The 20,718-nt window shown below is 44.1% G+C and overlaps 1 protein-coding gene and 1 long non-coding RNA gene across 8 annotated transcripts in view; one reads left to right on the top strand and one right to left on the bottom strand.

Moving 5' to 3' along the window:
• The window catches only part of LOC116078602, a 12,523-nt gene extending 8,924 nt beyond the window's left edge, over positions 1-3,599 (bottom strand). Inside the window, exons 1-2 of one of the 2 annotated variants that reach the window (XR_004113600.1) lie at positions 3,502-3,579; positions 2,949-3,133 (exon numbers count right to left, since the gene is read on the bottom strand). This is a non-coding gene — a long non-coding RNA (uncharacterized LOC116078602). Of the gene's footprint in view, positions 1-2,948; positions 3,134-3,501 lie in introns of both variants that reach the window. The other variant, XR_004113601.1, reaches the window with a different exon arrangement.
• The window catches only part of Dnah9 (dynein axonemal heavy chain 9), a 335,545-nt gene that overhangs the window by 300,518 nt on the left and 14,309 nt on the right, over positions 1-20,718 (top strand). For all 6 annotated transcript variants that reach the window (XM_031353939.1, XM_031353935.1, XM_031353934.1 and 3 more), the window contains 5 exons: positions 3,272-3,399; positions 9,726-9,953; positions 13,127-13,318; positions 14,176-14,367; positions 16,202-16,372. In XM_031353939.1, the coding sequence (XP_031209799.1) occupies positions 3,272-3,399; positions 9,726-9,953; positions 13,127-13,318; positions 14,176-14,367; positions 16,202-16,372 (911 nt within the window). The remainder of the gene's footprint in view (positions 1-3,271; positions 3,400-9,725; positions 9,954-13,126; positions 13,319-14,175; positions 14,368-16,201; positions 16,373-20,718) is intronic.

The following is a 20,718-nucleotide window of genomic DNA, read 5'->3' as shown; positions in this document are numbered from 1 at the left end:
GGAGGAGGGAGGAGGAGGAAAGGGGAGGAGAAGGAGGGAAGAAGAGGAGGGAAGGGGGAGGAAGGGAGGGGAGGAGGAGGGAAAGGGAGGAGGAGGAGGGAGGAATAAGAGGACAAATAGCAGGATGGGAACAAGAACTAGGAGGAGGAGAGAACTGGATCCACATTTCTTGGTCTCTGTTTGAATGTGAACTCTCCCATCCCCACTGCATACATCTCTCCTTGAGTACTGGAATTAATCCCTTAACAGCACTTTGATTTTGCTGGCCCCTCTCTCTTTTCTTGCCACTTTCTTTGCACATTTATTTTTTTTTCTCTTTTCCCCTTGTTTTCTATCACCCAACATGCATCCCTAGCCCCTCGGGTAACTGTGAAGATAAAATGAAATCTCTGATGTGAAAAGACTTTGAAAAGTTAAAAGCGAAGCAGGGTGTAGAGCACAATAGTGCCAGAGACACAGCTTCCATTCTCCGAGGTGGCACGATGTGTTTCTTGCTTTGCCTCCTGTCATGTCTTTCAAAGCCAGCTTCATCTTCATCCTTACACAGGCCTCTTCTCTGGTCTTTCTCACACACACCCGTAGCATGATCTTGCTTGGTCCCCTTTTTCCTCTGTCTGAGTACTTAACTTTGAGAAAATGAGTTCAGCTGCTTCTATTTTATGATCAGAAAGTAGCTGCCTGTCTCACCTTTGGCTTCTTCCATGTCCTCTTGTGTGTTTGGAATGGCAAGCTCACATAAATTAGGGGTAGGCTGCCACAAGGTAAGTTCAAAGATGAAAGTTTCACCCTTTGCAGCCAGATTATCAATATGTTGCTTAGGAAGCAGTGGAGATGAAGATTTCATAAGATTTAGCATCATTGGGTCTATATGAAACTAAGTCAATGGTAAAGGTGAAGATTAGAAAAAAATGAAGGGCCCAGTAACCTGGACATTTAATTGGCGAGGGAATCAGAGTGAACCTGGGAGTCAGTTGTGATAGTCTAGAGACAACATAAGCATAGTGGCCCACACCTTTAATCCTAGCAGAGGCAGGGGGATTTCTGTGAGTTGAGGTTAGCCCGGTCAATAGAGAAAGTTCCATGACAGCTAGGGCTACACAGAGAAAATCTGCCTCAGGGCAGTGGTTGGGGGTGGGGGATAATAGCTGAGCCATGCAAGAGTTCTCAGTGACGGGAACATCCTGGGTGCAGCCCTTGGCAAGGGGTAGCAGCAATGGTGGTAAGGTAAGTTCTCTGAGGTGAAGAAAACTAGCAGGCACAAAGGCAAATGTCACCCAACTCATCCATAATAGCATTGATGAGAGAGGGACCAGGTCAAGCCCTTCATAAAAGTCAGTCTCACCAGGGAGCTGGGCAGAAGCACCGAACATGAAAATTAATAGCCAAAAAGCACATGTAGCTAAGTAGCAAGAGAATTGTAGAAAAGCATTGCCCTGTCTCAGAACTACCATCAGTACTTGGGGCACATAAGAGTGGGCTTCTGGAGCTGTGGCATCTTCACAGAGACTGGAGGGAAGCTCAGTGGGGTCTACAGTATTTGAGGTGATATGGTCATCTAGAGAGACAGACAGGTCAGGAAGTAGAAAAATGAGTCACACACAGTAAGACAAGAGCATGGAAGCCATACCACAAAGCAGCATGAATGTGATCCCCAAACACACATTGAGACCTTCGGGAACTTGCTAATGCCTTCCATGGTATCTATGGTATCTAAGTTCACCTCACACACACCACATGGCTCACGTCTGATAGAGTCATAGTCAGCTGAGTCCTGAGGAAACAGAACCCCATCAATTGTCCCCCTTCCTACCATTTACAAGATCCATTTCTTCCTTGTCAGCCTGGATTAACGCAGATTGATCCGAGCTGGCTCTTGCAGGGCCAGGCTTTGCTTCAGCACAACCCCTCCAGTCTGTAGTTTTCCAACTAATCTTTATTAAGCACCTCTTTCCCTAGATCCTTCTCCAGCAAATAAAAGAAATAAATAGGCTCCTTTGTGAGCAAAACGTCACGGAAGCCATCTAATAATCCTCACACCTATTATCCTGGTGTTTGCTCTGCAGTTAGTTGCTTATCTCCTCAGCTCTAAAGCTGACATCAAATGCTTGCCAGCTAGGATTTATCGAGTTTAATAAAAGTATTTCTTGGGTTCATCTCAGTCTAATCTATGATAACTATTTCTCAATATAAAAAGTCATCATCCTACTTGTATAAGGTTGAAGAAGGGTACACAGACATTTTAGAATTTAAAAGAAATAGCCAATATTTACTGTTTTCTTTTCAAAACTTTCTCACAATCGTTATCAAGTTATATCTGTAATTTTAGTTCTTCTGAAAGTAAATTTTTTATAGAGACTCATATTACTTTTCTCTTTTTTAACTTATCTCCTCTCTCATCTATTTTGCCATCCCAGAAAAATAATCGTTCAATGATTCCTTCACGATATTACACAGTTTGATGATCCTTTTATATAAAGAATGACATACACCTTTCCCAAACTTTATTGGGTTGTGCTAACAGCTAATGCATAAAGAGAATTGGTCCTCTTATATTAAGGTCATTTTTTAGGTTCTGTTTTCTTTGGGCTTGAAGAGCAACTCCGTGGCATTGTCTTTGCCTCTGCAGCATGTCTATGATATTTTGTTGCTGTTGTTATTATTGTTGTATCTTGTTTCTTACACTAATAGCACAGTATAACATTCACACCAACCCCGTTCTTGTTCTGTGTTTTTCTTCTCTCCACTTTCTTATATGAAAGAATGGCACAAAGCTTCCCATAGGTTGTGAATAGCAAAGGAGGAAGCTGAGAGATGAGGAGCCGGGACTGACTAAATGCTGCTCACAGCTTCCTGGGAAGTCCTAACAAAGACTGGATATACTCAGATGACAAAGAGACCCAGAAGACACCATACCCACATAACTACCCTTTACCTTTTTATATCAGTACCTTGTAGGTAGTGGGCCAATGCTACTACCTTGATGGGTAGTCATCAAGTAGAAATCGTGTAAGAAAACACCAATGATCCCAAACCATTCCTGAAGGTTAGCTGAAGAAGCAGGGGTGGGGTGATTTGGATGTGGATAAATGTTGCCTTTTCTCTGGGATTTCACATCTGAAAGATTTAGTCTCCTCTGATGGGAGAAAAATATTCATGAGTGTGGGTCCAAGCACCCCTCGGTTTGAGGGATGACAAATAGGGGCAGTTGTTAGGAACAGCAGCACAAATGACTGGATTCAAGAAATGATACTAAATTCCATGCTTATTTTAGGGAAGAAACTTGGATATACATTCAACAATCGGAACTTCCACAACGTGTCTCTAGGGCAAGGACAAGAGGTAGTTGCTGAGGCTGCACTGGATCTGGCTGCTAAGAAAGGTCACTGGGTGATTCTGCAGGTACAGTCCCTCTGTATAGATCTGGATCAGACTTGCCTTCCTGCCTATTCAGGCTGCATCCCAGAGACTCTTGGCTTCCTAAGCTCTCTGACTCTTACCTACCTGTTCTCCATGTGTCCTGCCATTTGACTTCCTACTCAGCTCTAACCTTCCTCAGCCTCACATCCTCTTCCCAAGGCCTCTTCCAATAACTCTTCCCCACAACCACTCAACCATTGTCTCCAAACAGTTCTAAGTTCCATGCAAAAAAAGGAAATAGGTTCTATTCTGATTACATGCTCAAGAAATTAGCATTTGATTAAAGTCCATAGCAGTTGGACACTTTGAACTGTTGATCTCTTCCATGAATGCCACCGTACTTTATTCTGTGGTACTTTTCCTGCTGTGTTATATGTTCTGAGTCACCTACCTCTCCACTGGATGCTCAGGCTGGCATCTGGAAATGAGGAACCCTACTGCCGTTATTCCATGAAACAAGAGTAAGGGGGTGGGGAGAATCTGCCACTCACTCTTCTACCAAAGCCTGTTCCCCATGAAGCTTATTTAGAAACTGTTGCTGAGTCAGAACAATGGGCTTATTAATTATTCTTTTTTCTTAAAGCACTCCACAGTCAGTCCTCTCTGGACTGATTTGTTAGAGAAAATGATGTTTCTTATTATTTACCTTTACCATCAAGATGAGTGCCTTAAACTGTTCAACAAAACCTCTGGGGGAGGAGTAGAGAGACAACTGAGTGGTTAAGAGTACTTGCTGTTCATTCAGTGCACCAGAGCTCCATTCCTACTTCCTATGTTAGGTGGCTCACAGAATATGAGTACATATTCTCTCCCCCAACACACACATACATAAAGATAAAATCATTTTGAAAGCCTATTGGGTGTGGGAGAGTAACCAGAGAGTAACAGGGATGGTACATAAGATTAAAGTATATCACATGCACTTTTACAAGCCTGTTGGATGACAGGACTAATGAGGAAACTAAAGAAAGATTAGCTGCAAAAACCAGTCATCCACCCATTCTGACTTTATTACCAAGAACTTCATCAATCCTCTGATTACTCACTCTCCCACAACTTGCTACTGACTTCTCCTTAATTATAATTTTACTTATGGGGAACTCGGCAGCTGAAAGATCTGCCATCCCTGAAACTCCTTTTTCGGGAGCAGTAAGGATCCCAGGAGAAACAGCAAAAACAGCTGAAGTCCCTGCTTCCTCCATGTGCTGAGAGACAGTCCCAAATCTGAAGATTCATCTGCCAGGAGACCTACTCCTGGTCACCGGAGACTAAAAGAACCCAGCCTCCTGGTGTGGTGATCAGAGTCCATTTCTGAAACTGTGGTTCTGCCTCCAATAATGTTCCTCAGACAAGGAGCTGACTCTCCTTCCTTGGCACCCAGTTCCCCCACATCACATGTGGATGGGGTTTCTGAGCTCTGAATCTGAGCTCAAAACCCCCTCTTTAATCTTTGGTGACAGAGCATCCCCCAAGGGAAATGGTTTCTCTGGATAAGACCAAGCTATCTGAAGGCTCCTCTTTTCCTCTCAAGTGAAACATTGTGGGTATTTGACTACATATGACATGTCTGAACTGCAGAGTGGGAGTGAAAGAGAAGGGCTCCTCAAAACTTATATCTTCCTGAGACTCCTAGACATTCTAGTTTTAATATTTACCTGGTGTTGCCAAGCATGGTGGCACTAGCATGCAATCCCAACAGGCAGGAGAGAGGGGCAGGAGGATCTTGAGTTTGAGGCCAACCTAGGCTATCTATCAGGTTCCAGGCAAGCATGGGCTATATTATGAGAGCCTGTCTCAATGTCCCTCCCTAAAAAAGTTCCTGGAAAAGGGAAAACAACAGTGAAATTATTCTTTCAAAATGTGTACACACATTAGTATTAACCTTTTCTTATTTTAATTTATTTACTTTTTATTAGATATTTTCTTTATTTACATTTCAAATGATATCTCCTCACCTGGTTACCCCTCCAAAAAACTATCAAAAACAACAACAAAACAAAAAACAAGCCCTGTTTCCTCCTCCTCTCCTCCTGCTCACCAACTGACCCTCTTGAACTTCCTGGCCCTGACATTCCCCTACACTGGGGCATAAACCTTCACAGGACCAAGGGCCGCTCCTCCCATTGATGACCGACTAGGCCATCCTCTGCTATGTATGCAGCTGGAGCCATGAGTCTCACCATGTGTGCTCTTTGGTTGATGGTTTAGTCCCTGGGAGCTCTGAGGATACTAGTTAATTCATATTGTTGTTCATCCTAAGGGGCTGCAAACCCTTCAGCTCCTTGGGTCCTTTCTCTAGCTCCTTCACTGGGGACCCTATGCTCAGTCCAATGGATGGTTGTGAGTCTGTACTTCTGTATTAGTCAGGCACTGTCAGAGTCTCTCAGGAGACAGCTATATCAGGCTCCTGCCTGCCAGCACTTGCTGACATCCACAATAGTGTCTGGGTTTGATGATTGAATATGGGAAGGATTCCCAGGAGAAGCAGTCTCTGGATTGTCCTTCTTTCAGTCTCTGCTCCATAGTTAATTCATTCTATGAAACTACTATTATTCTGATACCTAAACCACACAAAGACCTAACAAAGAAAGAAAACTTCAGACAAATTTCCCTTATGAATATTGATGCAAACATACTCAATAAAATTCTTGCAAACCAAATTCAAGAACACATCAAAACAATCATCCATCATGATCAAGTAGGCTTCATCCCAGGTATGCAGGGATGGTTCAATATATGGAAATCCTTCAATGTAATCCACTACATAAACAAACTCAAAGAAAGAAAATCATATGATCATCTCATTGGATGCTGAGAAAGCATTTGACAAAATCCAACACCCCTTCATGATAAAAGTCTTGGAAAGAGCAGGGATTCAAGGCCCATACTTAAACATAGTAAAAACAATATATAGCAAACCAGTAGCAAACATCAAACTAAATGGAGAGAAACTTGAAGCAATCCCACTAAAATCAGGGACTAGGCAAGTCTGCCCACTCTCTCCCTACCTATTCAATATTGTAGTTGAAGTCCTAGCCAGAGCATTAAACAACAAAAGGAGATCAAAGGGATACAAATTGGAAAACAAGTCAAATTATCACTATTTGCAAATGATATGATAGTATACTTAAGTGACCCCAAAAATTCCACCAGAGAACTTCTAAACCTGATAAACAACCTCAGCAAAGTAGCTGGATATAAAATTAACTCAAGCAAATCAGAGGCCTTCCTCTCCACAAAGGATAAACAGGTTGAAAAAGAAATTAGGGAAACAACACCCTTCACAATAATCACAAATAATATAAAATACCTTGGTGTAACCCTAACTAAGCAAGTAAAAGATCTGTATGACAAGAACTTCAAGTCTCTGAAAGAAGGAAATCGAAGAAGATCTCAGAGGATGGAAAGATCTCCCATGCTCATGGTGGATTGGCAGGATTAAAAGTGGCCATCTTGCCAAAAGCAATCTACATATTCGGTGCAATCCCTATCAAAATTCTAACTCAATTCTTAACAGACTTGGAAAGAGCAATTTGCAAATTCATCTGGAATAACAAAAAAACCTAGGATAGGAAAACTATTCTCAACAATAAAAGAACCTCTGGTGGAATCACCATCCCTGACCTTAAGCTGTACTACAGAGCAATTGTGATAAGAACTGCATGGTATTCATACAGTGACAGGCAGGTGGATCAATGGAATAGAATTGAAGACCCAGAAATGAACCCATAAACCTATGGTCACTTGATCTTTGACAAAGGAGCTAAAACCATCCAGTGGGAAAAAGACAACATTTTCAACAAATGGTGCTGGTTCAACTGGTGGTTAGCATGTAGAAGAATGCAAATCAATCCACTCCTATTTCCTTGTACAAAGCTTACAAAGCTCAAGTCCAAGTAGATCAAGGACCTCTACATAAAACCAGATATGCTGAAACTAATAAAAAAGAAAGTGGTGAAGAGCTTGGAGCACATAGGCACAGGGGAATTTTTCTTGAATAGTATTAACCTTTTCAAGAAGAGTTTGGTATCAGTGATCTGAGTTCTTCTGAGAGCTTAAGACACTGAACTCTTGCTCCAGTCGCTGTTGCTCCACTAGATCTAACTGTTCCATCCCATATCACCCTGGGAAAAACTGCTTAAGGTTGCAACCAAGAACAGACAGTAATCTTTGCCAGGAGCGCTGACTTCTAGGACCTGAGGACCCAGCCAAGGCTCAGGATGTCTCAACTCTTCCTGACTGATAGCTGTGGGTTGAGTTTGCCTAGTTCTTGAAGTCCCAGGGATCCTTAAATACCACCCCCCAGTGTTCCTTCCACAGGAAACAGGTCTTCCTCCCAGCCCTACCCTGCTCTGCCCTACTCTATGGGGACTTAGAGCTCTGTAGCGCCTACTGAATCGATCACAGCTAGCTTGCTTAACATTATCACATAACAGGAACCACTAGCTTTCCAGAAAGCCCACCGAACTCTGCTTCAATCATGTGATTCTAAATGAACTCCTTAACAATTTACCATTTCCCCATCTGCTACTAACCCTCCCCTAGCAGTTTCCAGAATAAAGAGCCCTTTCAAATCCATTGCCTGTGGGTCTTTCCAGCAACTATGAAGTATTGAAAGCATGAATTTCTTCTCTTTCTATAGAAGCGAAAACAGCAGAGGCCAGATTAGCATGGTCCTTGTACTGTGATCAGGGTTGATCTGTGTATTCAAGGCTCTGCAAGCCTACTTGCTCAAATATTGATTGAGGAACCTTTATCTGAAATATATTGCCATGAAGCCGCGGGACCTACTTACTAAAGGAAAGGTGCCGTCTCCAAATGAGTGTGAAGAACTAAGTCTTGATAAAAAAAAGAAAGAAAGAGAGAAAGAAAGAAAGAAAGAAAGAAAGAAAGAAAGAAAGAAAGAAAGAAAGAAAGAAAGAAACAAAGAAAGAAACAAAGAAAGAAAGAAAGACAAGAACCAGATTTGGGATCAAAAGACAGGCTTAAAAGCCAGATAGAGAAGCCCACAATGAGAGTAGGGATCTCTGTGGGCCATTGACAGCAGTGTCTCCCTGTGTCTTAGGGAGATAATTTTGGTGACAATTAGAAGAATGGTTTGGTGAGCAGAAAGCTTGGTAGAAAGGGTTTGAATCTTTCCCTTTCAAACTTGAACACATAGATGCTAGACTACGAGCGCCCACTAAAATGTGCTGAGTCAGTAAGTCTGAATGGGGCCTGAGATTCTGCTCCCAGGCACTGCAGCCACGTTCATCCCTTCCAGTTCTTGGGGGGTTCAAATAATCCAGGCAGAAGAGAACTGGACCTAAAATGTAATATTGTTTTAAACTCGAAGTACAGTCCCTGTAACCACAGTAAGGTACCATCCGGGAAGTTCTTGAAAATACAATAGCCAGTCTCTACTCTAGCTGTCGAATCAGAAGCTACAAGGAGGGTCCAGCAATCTGTGCTTTAAGCCGTCCTCCAGGGCGTTCCCATGAAGTCGAGTCTGAGAACACAAGTGCTACATTTATGATTATCAAAGGACAGAGTTGAACTGCATGACGCTGGGGGCGGGGGGGTCACCATTATTGGATATCCCTAACTCTTTCTATGCTACTAAAGGCTACGAGTTACCTGGCAGTGTAAGTGTAAATAACTCTACCGAATGCTTTAAAATGTATGCTATAGGTCAAGGGCAGAGCTAAGTAATAAAGTACTTGCCTGGCATAAGTGAGGCCTGAGTCCAACCCCTAGTACCACCAAAAACAATAACTGTACAGGCAGAGGTGGTTAAGTATTCCACTCTATCTTACTGCAATTTAAAAAGAAATTAGTGAAAGCTAAATCCAAACTATGGCCACTCCAATATTCATGCTAACACCCCTAGACAACAAAATTGTAAGTAACTGAGCACTGCTAAGAGAGAAATAGTCTTCTCCAGGGGCAAGCCTCCAGTAGCAAGTGGTCAACCTTGAAATCATATACACACAGACAACATTAAACAGGCTCAGCGGGCTATAGTTATATATTCATGTGTGTGTGTGTGTGTGTGTGTGTGTGTGTGTGTGTGTGTGTGTGCGCGCGCGTAAGAGCAATAATCACAGGGAAAGGCTGTGAATTTTAGAGGGAGTCGGGGGGTGGGGAGGGAGGGAGGGATTGAAAGGAAGGGGGAGGAGAAATCATGTAATTATATATAACATTTCAAAATTATCAAAAAACTGAAGACAATGAAAGGCATGGTGTCCCCTCTAGCTGCCCACCTGATAACTGTTTACTACTAATAGATACAAGCACATGTCTACTTGGGGGTCTTTCCTTCCCAACAGAACATCCACCTGGTGGCCAAGTGGCTCAGTACCCTGGAGAAGAAACTGGAGGAGCTCAGCGAGGAGAGTCACCCAGACTTCAGGGTCTTCATCAGCGCCGAGCCTGCACCCTCCCCTGAGGGCCACATCATTCCCCAGGGCATTCTGGAAAACTCCATTAAGATCACCAATGAGCCTCCCACAGGCATGCATGCCAACTTACACAAAGCCCTGGACAACTTCACTCAGGTACTGCCTGGGAGGGAAGGGGTGAGGAATACCCTACCAAACTAGGGGCCAATTCAAATCCAGTAGGAGAAAAGTGTGCCAGGGGCTACCATCAGCATTGACTGATGTGGGCAAATATGCACCCTCTGGCATTGACTGCTACCCATGCACACTCAATATTGTCCAGCTCTTAGTCTCTAGCTCTGAGAGGAAGAGAGGACAATGGCAAAAGGGAAAAAATGGGGAGAACAAGAGAAGATAATAGAAGAATAAAGACAAAATAATGCATGTTTTCTGTCTTATGCAATGTGTGTATGTGTGTGTGTGTTTATATACCTGTGTACCTGTGCATGTGTGCACACATGTGTGTCTGTGTGTATGTGTGTATGACATGAAAGTAAAGGAAGGACAGGGGCCTGTGAAGAGGGAAGAGAGACACAGGTGAAGGCAGTAGAACAGGAGAATATGAGAATATACAATGATATATGCCCCAGTGAGCTTTATTGGTATTTACAGAGAAGTTTCTAGGAGCTGTCAGAAGGGTCTTTCTCTCTGATGGCACCAGTCAGTCTCTGTTTTCCAGTCATGCTAATATGCATGTTCAATCCAGGAACTTTAAGTGGGCCACGCCACACAAGTCCCCAGCTGGCCCGCATTGACTACTAGTAGTACTAGCCCTTGGGGCCTGATTTAATTTACAATATGATAAAGGCAATAGCAGAGTTTCAAAAGACTTTACCGACCCCATATTACACTCACAGCATAGAAGTCACATGGTTTATAGGGGAAACTTCCTCAAAGGTCTGAGAAGTAAAACCTGCCTGTTATCCTTTTTCACGTCCTCTCCTGCCTAGCTCCAACACCCAATGCCATCTGACAGTGAGGTATACTACAGGAGATGTTGAATTAGTTTAACTTGACATTCCCTGCCCACTGCAAACAGGACAGAAGCTGGGGTAATCCCCTAGCCAGGGTCACTCTCTTTACCTTCTCCCAGGTAACTAAACTTAATTAAACTCCTGGGTACACTATGTCAAGTACAGAGACAAACCTCTAAATGTCTATCTTTAATATTCTACGTATAGAGAACATACATGCTCAAGTCCACACTGCAATAGAGAAGTCTTGCCCTCAGAAGTGTTGGGTGGACAGCAGCATCATGTTTTGTCTGTTTTACCAAAGTTTTGTTTTGTTTGTTTTGTTTTAATATAGAACTTGGAGGATATAAACATAACCCAGTGGTGAGGTACTTGCCTCACTTGAGCAAGGCTCTGGCTTCAATCTCCAGCGTTAAGAAGGGCAGGGATGGAGGTTGGGAGAGAAGGAAGGAAATGGTGGTAGGGACTGGGAGAGGAGGAAAACATTAGAATGTACTTAGCTGGCTCTCCGCCCAAGGCCCCACCTGCGGACCATTCTCAGCTCTCCTGACTAAGGGTCTTAGATAGTTGGGAGGTGGTAGATCCTCACCTGCTGTTCCCCCTTATAAGGAAATGATCAGCTGTAACCACACCCACCCACAGGGCTTCCCCTTCACAGTCAGACAGGGGGCCTTTGTCCCTGGGCTTTTCTCCCTACACTTCTGAGACCTGTCTTGGATGATGCACAAGTAGAAATAAAGCCAAAGAGATAGTCTCTCTGCCTGCTCATGCTGTCCCTGCCTCAAAAGGTTCACTTGATGTTTATAGCCACTGAGAGAGACTCATTCCGAGGACAGATTCATGAGGCTGTTCATGGTTTACAGCAGAGGGCTGTGTAATTCACCCTGTTCCCCAAGAAACCCATTTTAACCATGTGAGAGATAAATTCCTTGCCCCCCTTTCACTCCCTGCTTTCCTGATAGTTATATTATTTGGGGGTGGTTGTTTTATTCTGACTTTTTATGTGAATGTATCACTGTCAGCCAGTCTTGGCATTAAAGGTATTCGTGCTGAAAGGCATCTTCCCACAGAATCTTTCTTTTCCAGATGTGTAAGAGGTAACAAAGCATCCTATCGTTTATGGAGAATTGTTCTATTTATAAAGCAGTTGTTAAAGTTTCACAAGGCAATATCCTCGGTACCTCCTCTGACCCAGTGAGAGCACCAAAGAGGCACCATGTGTTCAGGAGGAGTGTCTCCACTGAACATCAGCACTACCAGAAGCTCCCAGAGTCTGGTGGCCCCTGCCCAGCGTGAACACAGCCTACACTGATTCCTAGACCTAGCATCAGGACTGAGCAAATTTAGTGGTAGGGACCTTGCAAGCCCCTTCTTGGGCTCTGGCTGCCACTTCTTGCTCCAAAATGAACAGAGAGAATCTCATTCAGAGAAACTGTGTTTTGTTTTTGTTTCTTTTTCACTTCAGAGAATTCAGGGACTGCCTCCCCACTATCCCTTTAAAATGCAGGCTTACCCCAGCCCTCCATCACCAACACCTTCCTTAAGATCCATCAAGCAGGACCTCACTGATTTCCCATGAACCTTCACTCTACTTGCTTCTTTCTTTCCTTCTACCAATATATTCTTCCCTTTGTCGTGGGCCCCATATCTGGCCTCCCCATGCTCTGCAGTCATTCCCCCTTCCATACTATTTGCTCAACCTCATGTTAGATCACTCCTTCTGGGGGCAGGGGGTGGCAGGGAGGATCAGGGAAGCGCCTGGATGGTACAGCATCTCCCATTGCTGTGAGTCTGCATCCCATCCCCTCTCTTCTTTCAGAAGCTTTGCAGTTACAGAAGCCAAGGGTTCCTTATCACAAAGACAGAAGAACACAGTCTTATTTCATGATGGGCAGGAAAGGACAGCTTATAAGCAAGGTTGTAAGGGTCCCCACCTACATGGGGCACAGTGACATGGATAGAATAAATAAGACATTCATATCCACAGGCCCTCTGCTGCTCCCATTGGCTATGTCCAGGTACTAAAACAGTTAATCTATGTACACAAGGTTAAATTATAGACAAAACATACTGTCGATTGAATCTAAACTTTAACTCAAATGCTAAACTGAAATCGATCTTTCTGCATGCCTGCCTCCAGCCTGGACCCCCACCTTGCCTCACCTCAGTACGATAACTAGTCCCTTCACTGTGCATTGCACCATAAACATGACTTGCCATAACCTTACCCTGTGTGAACCCCGATCTTCATCACACCCTTGCCTATGCAGGTAAAGGGCAACTGTGTCAGTGCTGTTAATGATGCTTCTCTTCCAGGACACTCTGGAGATGTGTTCCCGGGAGATGGAATTCAAGACCATCCTCTTTGCTTTGTGTTACTTTCACGCGGTGGTTGCTGAAAGACGGAAGTTTGGGCCGCAGGGATGGAATCGGTCCTACCCGTTTAACACTGGGGACCTCACCATCTCTGTGAATGTGCTATACAATTTCCTGGAGGCTAACACAAAGGTGAAACACAGGGGTATGGCTGCAAGTCATTACCATATGGGCTTCCCATACAAGGGGAAGGTCTAAGACTCCACACAGAGGAGATAAGGAAGTTCCAAGCCAAGGACCAGCCTCAGGCTGAGAAGTTCTACTGTGACATCAGAGCTAGGAAGAAAGGAATCCAAACTGTCAGCCCCATGAGAATTCATCCAGAGACCCATCAGACTGGTGATATGTGTCTACACCACAGCAGGGCTCTGTGGATTGACAGAAAGAGAATCCATACTCACCTAATATAGGTTCCCAACCCAACTTGATTATGCAAAGAAGTGGAGCTTTCATTGGAACGCGCAGCTCCTCCTGTAGATATGGTTCTGCCATAGGTGGAAAAAAAGGCCAAATTCATACTGTAGCCAGCCTCCTCTTTGTCAGACCCATTTCAGAGAAACTACTGCTAAAGGCGCTTCCAGCATCAGCAAAGGGCACCATAGGGTCTGATGCCACGAGAAGTCCTGCGAGACAGCCCTGAGTCCAAGGGAGCCCGGCTCCATAGCTTTACTCTCTTGGTTGATTGGCTTGTCCCTCCCTAACTCTTACTCCAGCAATCTTCTATCCTGTAGTTTATTCACTCTGAGCTTTCAGAGGGGACAGCTGATCCTGTAATTAATGGCAAAAAATTTAAAAGGGATCATGGCCCTCACATCCTCCAACTGACGTTCATAGCTTATGTGAAGGGCTTCAGGAATGCCTGATATAACCCATATAGCCTTAGTACTGCCAGGTTCTGGTGACGCAAAGTTTAAAGGGGGCATCACTTTTAATCTCAAGAAACATCCAGCACCAAAGCCTATGGGGAAATCATTCTTTCTTGCTCTCAGGTACCCTATGATGACTTACGGTACCTGTTTGGTGAGATCATGTATGGTGGCCATATCACAGATGACTGGGACAGGAGACTCTGCAGAACCTACTTAGAGGAATTCATTAAGCCAGAAATGTTAGAAGGAGAGTTGTCCCTGGCCCCGGGGTTCCCACTCCCAGGCAACATGGACTACAGTGGCTATCATCAGGTAAGGCCCTGCTTTGTTTGCAGCGATATGACAGTCATGGAGGCACCCAGAGTTCCTCCTGTCTGGCCTGCACAGCTCAGCATGCATGAGCTCACTTTGAGACAAGACTGGGAGCCAGGGAAGGATGCCCCAAGAGCTAAGTCTGAGTACATTTCAACCTCGCTCTCTGCCCCAAGATTACCTTGCTCAACTCAAGAGGCTCAGGATTTCCAGCCTCAAATTAAAGATGAAATTGAGCTTGGAGATCTTTGTAACCTTGATGTTTGATTCCATAGTTGGACTTGTCAATCTTCCCCACAAATAACATCTGGGGCAGTTATCTACTTGTTTTGATTCAAGATGTTGACGGAAACTACTAATGGGGGAAATTCTCAGTTAAGAACTTAGAGACCTCTGCATAAACTTTATCACTGTCCTTCATTGAAAGTGATCTTGTAGCCGGATCCCTTACTCCTCCCACTTCCTGTTGACAGCTATGGACAGAGGCATTTGTACCCACATAAAAGAAAGTCATTCTCCCTGAGATTTCTCTTAACTAGCATTTCCATTTTTTCATGTGCTACTATTGCAGTTATTTTTAAAGCACCCAGTTCTCTTTTTAACCTGCCATGAGAAATCTACTGATTGTTTTTTGGTTTTTTGTTTTTTGTTTTTGGTGGGGGAGGAAAATATTTTAGGTTTTTAAGCATCCTTGAAAGAACTAAAACTTTTACCTACATCTATAGCAAATTCGAGAGGAAAGAGTTGCCACAGAAACTTAAGCTTTTAAGTCATAAAACTTAAGAATCATAGTCACAGCAGTGATTTGATCCAGAAGAGTCATACCTGTGAGAGGAAATTCAAAATGAGGAGACTCTTACAAGAAATGAGCAAGTTGTAAGACCGTGAGAGGCTTTGCCCAAGATTCCAGAACATGAGCATCCCCTGGTGTCTGCAGACAACTAACTGACCTGCCAGAGCAGCGTCCTTAAGGATGCTTAGGTCTTGAGTCTCACTGTGATAGGACTTACATGTTTCCAAAGGACTGAGGTGGAAGCCCTTCGTAGTGTTTCCCTAAAGTCTGCCAGATCAGAGATGGTTGTAGGGCACCTGACAAGGGTCCAGGAATGGGCGGGAGGAGATGCAAAGCTAAAACACAGATTGAAGGAATGAGCAGTATTTAAACTAGCTGGTAACAACACCAAGAAATCTTGAAAGCCCCTTCAGGAGCTTAACTTGGAAGACAGCTTCTGGGGGGTTAGAAAATGAACCGTGAAGGGATATGAGAAACAATCAGTGAAGAAAGTGGCCTCCATAAGCTAGTTAAGACTCTTAGGCCAACTAACCATGACTACCAGAATTAACTTGAGATGCATATAGGCAGCACTGTGTTTTAAAATGCGGTTTCAACTCCAATTCCTTTTCTTTTCTTTCCTTTCCTTTTCTTTTCTTTCTTTCTTCCTTCTTTCTTTTCTTCCTTTCCTTCCTTCTTTCTTCCTTCCTTCCTTCCTTCCTTCCTTCCTTCCTTCCTTTCTTTCTTTCTTCCTTCCTTCCTTTCTTTCTTTCTTTCTTTCTTTCTCTCTTTCTTTCTTTCTGTCTTTTTTGGAGTGTAAGCCCTTCAGTTTGCAAGCAAACTGGCTGTTTCCTCCAGCCCTGCCTCACCCTCATTTTGTACGGGAGTTGTGGGGCACTGGTCCCTTATGAGAAGAAGATTGTGCTGAGTGGAAACTGTGCCTGGTGTGTGAAGTAGGCAGCGACCCACCACCAGGACGGTGGTGCTGTGTCCCACAGAGGGCCTTGCACAGGATGGGAGACAAGTTAGTAACTCTTGGACCAATCTTGCCTTTGGTTTCAGTATATTGATGCTGAGCTGCCCCCCGAGACCCCCTACCTATACGGCCTCCATCCAAATGCCGAGATCGGCTTCCTGACCCAGACATCGGAAAAGCTCTTCCGAACAGTGCTAGAGATGCAGCCTCGGGACAGCCAGGTGGGAGATGGTGCTGGCATCACAAGGGAAGAAAAGGTGAGTGTGGCTTGAAATAGTTTGGGGAACCCAAGGCTTGCAAGCAGACACCTTTCTGCTAATAACATCAGTAGTGGTAGTGTGACTAACATACACACAAACCAGCTTAGATGTTCCCCTGTTCCAACAATCCTTCCCTAGCTTCTTCAGCCCATCCCTGACCCTCTGATTAAATCAGAGGAAGTCCTTGCCATTGGGATTGGAAGATGGTTTTGCCAGTCCAAAGTCGGATTTTATTTGGCTTCTCTGATAAAGTGAGAGAAGGTCAGGACTGAGCAGGAAGGGCTTGGGGGCTTTGATAACAACTTCCAGATTCTTTGGCAAAGTAAATAGTGGCACTGTAGAATTGGCTGCAAAATCTCTCTCCACTCAGCCACTAACCAGACCCCATCTGGAAAGCCACTTCACTCAGTGTGAATGACCTCCAGCCCAATTATCAATGGATACAAAGTGCTTCAAGCACAGGGCTGAGAAAGCACATGAAGCTGGGGAGAAATTACAGAGTGCAAAGAAAGTAGGGTGAGGTTTGGATTTGAGGATAACCAAAGGTGGGTGGGGTTATGATTTAGGGAAAACAGAGGACAGAAGGTTGAGCCACCAGAGGGAAACTTTTAAATATTTTTCAAGGCCAATGGGTTCTACTATCCACCAACCCACATTTACCTCACAGCACTGCCACGTCCTTCTAACTCAATGGTCTCCAACTTCCTGATGCTCTGGCCCTTTTAACATAGCTCATCATGCCGTGGTGACCCCCATATAGTTATTTTGTTAATACTTCATCACTGTAATCTTGCTACTGATATGGATAGTACTGTAAATTACCCTGATAGCAGGTATCTAACGTGCGACACCCGTGGGGGTCGCAGCCTACAGGTTGACAAGCACTGCCCTAACTGCAGTCCCCACAGGGATCATAGGAAAACATAAGGAAACTACCTTGGAAGGTTAGGGTAGAAGAGCTGGGCGCTTACCAAACACTGATGCTGTAGGAACTGATTCTGAGCAAACTGATTGGCACTGAGGAGGGAGCCAGAGTTCTGTTAAAAGTTGGGAGTGATATCCTTCAGGCAGAAGTTATAAAGGTTTGCTATGCCTAACGATGAGCTATAAGGTTTGAAAGCATAATTCTGAGTGACACGAGTATAATTCTATGGTAGCGCACCTGTCTGGCATGTGCAAGCCCCCTACATTTAGCCTTCAGAACCAGGAAAAAAAAGAAAAGGGTATTCTGAGTCTCACATCTGAGGTAACTGGCTACAGTCCCAGCCCTGTGCCAAGAATACCTAACAGAAACAATTTAGGAAGAGCTGCTTTGGGATTATGGTTTCAGAGGGAATAGTGTAGAATAGCTGCATCCATGGAGGCAGGAACATGAGGTAGACGTGTTCTTTGCAAAGGAGTGAACCAGGAAGCAGAGAGCATGTGGCCTGAATCGGGGGTGAGTAGAACAGACCCCAGTGGCCTTCTGCCAGCTAAACCCTACCTACCTCCCAAATGAACCTGTCTGGGACAGTTCAGATTCAACCCATAAGATGGATTATGTCCAGCAGTTGGTACGCTGATGATCATGATGTAAATGAGCATACTAAGCACCCTTTTCCACCATTCCATGTGTAAGACAAAGTCAGAGACTAAGGGGAAGCAATGAAGCCAAACCCACAAAGAAAAATGCCTCTGTTTCTGACAACAGCCAGGACTGTGTAAGTAATGGACAGGAGCCTTCAAGGAAGGTTTAGCCCTTTTCGTTCATAGCACACATGCAGGTTATCAAGTACATGTCCCATCATGCTTTGCCCCACTACTCAACCATGGAATTGTTTCACACGTGGTTCCTGTGTTTTTATAGCTCTGCAGGTCAGGAGGCAGAGAGACAAAGCCAGAGCTTGCCTTTTCATCCACACTCTTGAAACCCTGAAACCTGCACATTCCACTTCCATGAGGGGAAGCTGGGGTTAGCTTGGCTAGCTGCTATGAGCCTGGGAGAAAGAGAGAGAGGCAACGGTTGGGAGCCTGGGGAGAAGACAACGAGTATCTACTATACTTTAACCCACGTGGGTTTCTTTGAAGACACTGTGGGCTCACTGGACAACCTGACCTAGAATGGCTGCTTGGTCTCTAGTGACTATTTTGGGCAAACATATCTGCTAATAGCCAGGAGGACAGCATCGTGTACATCCATTGCTCAGACCACCATAACAAAACACTGCAATCTAGCTAACTTAAAACAGCAGAAAGTCAAGTCTTTGTGTATAAGAACCTAGACACCCAACTAAAGTGATGGTGGGTGCGATTTTTCCTGAGGCTTTTCCTCCTTGCTTACAGTGACATCTCCTCAATTGTGTCTGCGTGTAACCATCTTTTTCTTAGGTGCCCAAACCTCCTCTTCTTCCTCCTCCTCCTCTTCCTCCTCTTCCTCCTCCTCCCCCTCCCCCTCCCTCTCCTTCTGCTCCTCCTTCTCCTCCTCCTCCCCCTCCCCCTCCCTCTCCTTCTGCTCCTCCTTCTCCTCCTCCTCCTCCCTAATAAGACTAGATTAGGGCCTACCCTGATAGCTCCTTTTTCATATACTCTCCTCTCTAAAGATCTATGTCCAATCCAGTCATATTCTGAGACACTGAGGATTGGGGTTCAACATCTTAATCTGGAGGGGACTCTGATCAGCCAGAGCGCTGTCTCCTCCAGCAATGCCCTGAGGTACAAGCCTTCCTTCCTGCTGTGGTGATGAAGCAGGATTTCTTGGTGCTGAAAAACCAGCTAGCCATTTGGAGAAAAATAGACCAGCTTCCATTCCCTGGCTCTTTTGGTAAAAAGTATAGCTTTAATTTCTCAAGTATTTAAATGTAAAACAAAAAAACTATAAATGCATTGGAAGACCACCTGCATGGATGTCTTTACGACTGTACAAAGAAGGTACTTCTCAGCTCTTTGGAAGCCTCAAAATCTAAGAACACAAAGATAAATAATTTTGATGGACATTTTTTTAAGGGCTAGAGAGATGGTTTAGAAGTTAAGAGTAGTGCTTGTTGCTTGGGTTCTGGTCCCAGCTGCCACATCAGACAGCTCACAACCACCTGTAATTCCAGCCTCAGGATCAAAGATAAATGTGCAATAAGAAAAGAGACACTAGGCAGGCAGTGGTGGTGCAGGCCTTTAATCCCAGCACTTGGGAGGCACAGGCAGGCAGATTTCTGAGTTTGAGGCCAGCCTGGTCTACAGAGTGAGTTCCAGGACAGCCAGGCCTACACAGAGAAACCCTGTCTCGAAAAAGAAAGAAAGAAAGAAAAAAGAAAAGTGACACTATCTCAGTGACAGCTAAGGGAAGCAAAATAATGCTAAGGGTTTTCAAATGTGATGGCCCACAGTTGTGAGACCTAAAATGAAAGGCCTGGTCATCTCTGTTGATAAAGGTCAAATTGACAGAACAATTTGACAATAGCTGCCAAAGTTCAAAATGTTCATGTTTTCCATTCATGATTCTATTTCTTAGAAATCACTCAGTGAAAGCACCCAAAATATACAGATTTTATGATGTATTTACACTTATTTATTGCAGAATTTTTATTGTATAGAAATGATGAACAGAACAATTACCAATAGGACAATAAATTAAGTACATCAAAAGAGCAAAATAATACACACTTTAAATGAAGAAAACAATTTCATATGTAGTGACAGAGGACTTTACTCCACATTTACAGGGAAGCCAGCCACAATGGCACATACCTTTAATCCCAGTGCTGGGGAGGCAGAGGCAGGCAGATCTCAGTAAATTTAAAGCCAACCTAGTCTACATAGCAAGTTCCAGGCCAGCATGTGTACAAAGTGGGGCCCTGTCTCAAGAAATAAATTAATAATAAAAGATGTATGGGGACAAGCCTGTAGATCAGTGGTGGAGTACTGAAATCAATACCCTGTACTGAGGAGAAGAAAAGATTATAAGGTGTGTATGTGTGTGTGTGTGTGTGTGTGTGTGTGTGTGTGTGTGTGTGTGCATTGTATACAGGTGTGCATAGACAGAGGAAGAGAAACTGACAAGCATGGTGGTGATTGGATGGGTGATAAATGCATAAATAATAATTGTTAGGTGAATGTGGCTGGCTGATGACTAAGAAGAGAAACTGTCTGTACATTGAAGAAGATATGCAAACATTGGCAGCTTTACAGTATTTTCTCTCTTATGGGAAGAAAAGATTCTAGAAGGCTTTTTTCCCTGGTATTTCTGGTAAATATGTATTACTTTCTCAAAAAGAAGGAAAAGCAGAGCTGTTGCTTATGGAAATGAAATTGACCTCATCCCTTGGAAGGCATCCCTTCTCTCTGAAGGACTCCTGGGGCTCCCTTAGCAA

The sequence above is a fragment of the Mastomys coucha genome, unplaced genomic scaffold (genome assembly GCF_008632895.1).
Source record: "Mastomys coucha isolate ucsf_1 unplaced genomic scaffold, UCSF_Mcou_1 pScaffold5, whole genome shotgun sequence".
In the NCBI taxonomy this organism is placed as follows: domain Eukaryota; kingdom Metazoa; phylum Chordata; class Mammalia; order Rodentia; family Muridae; genus Mastomys; species Mastomys coucha.
Note: the sequence above shows the minus strand (reverse complement) of the source record. Positions and strands in the feature narration are given on the sequence as shown.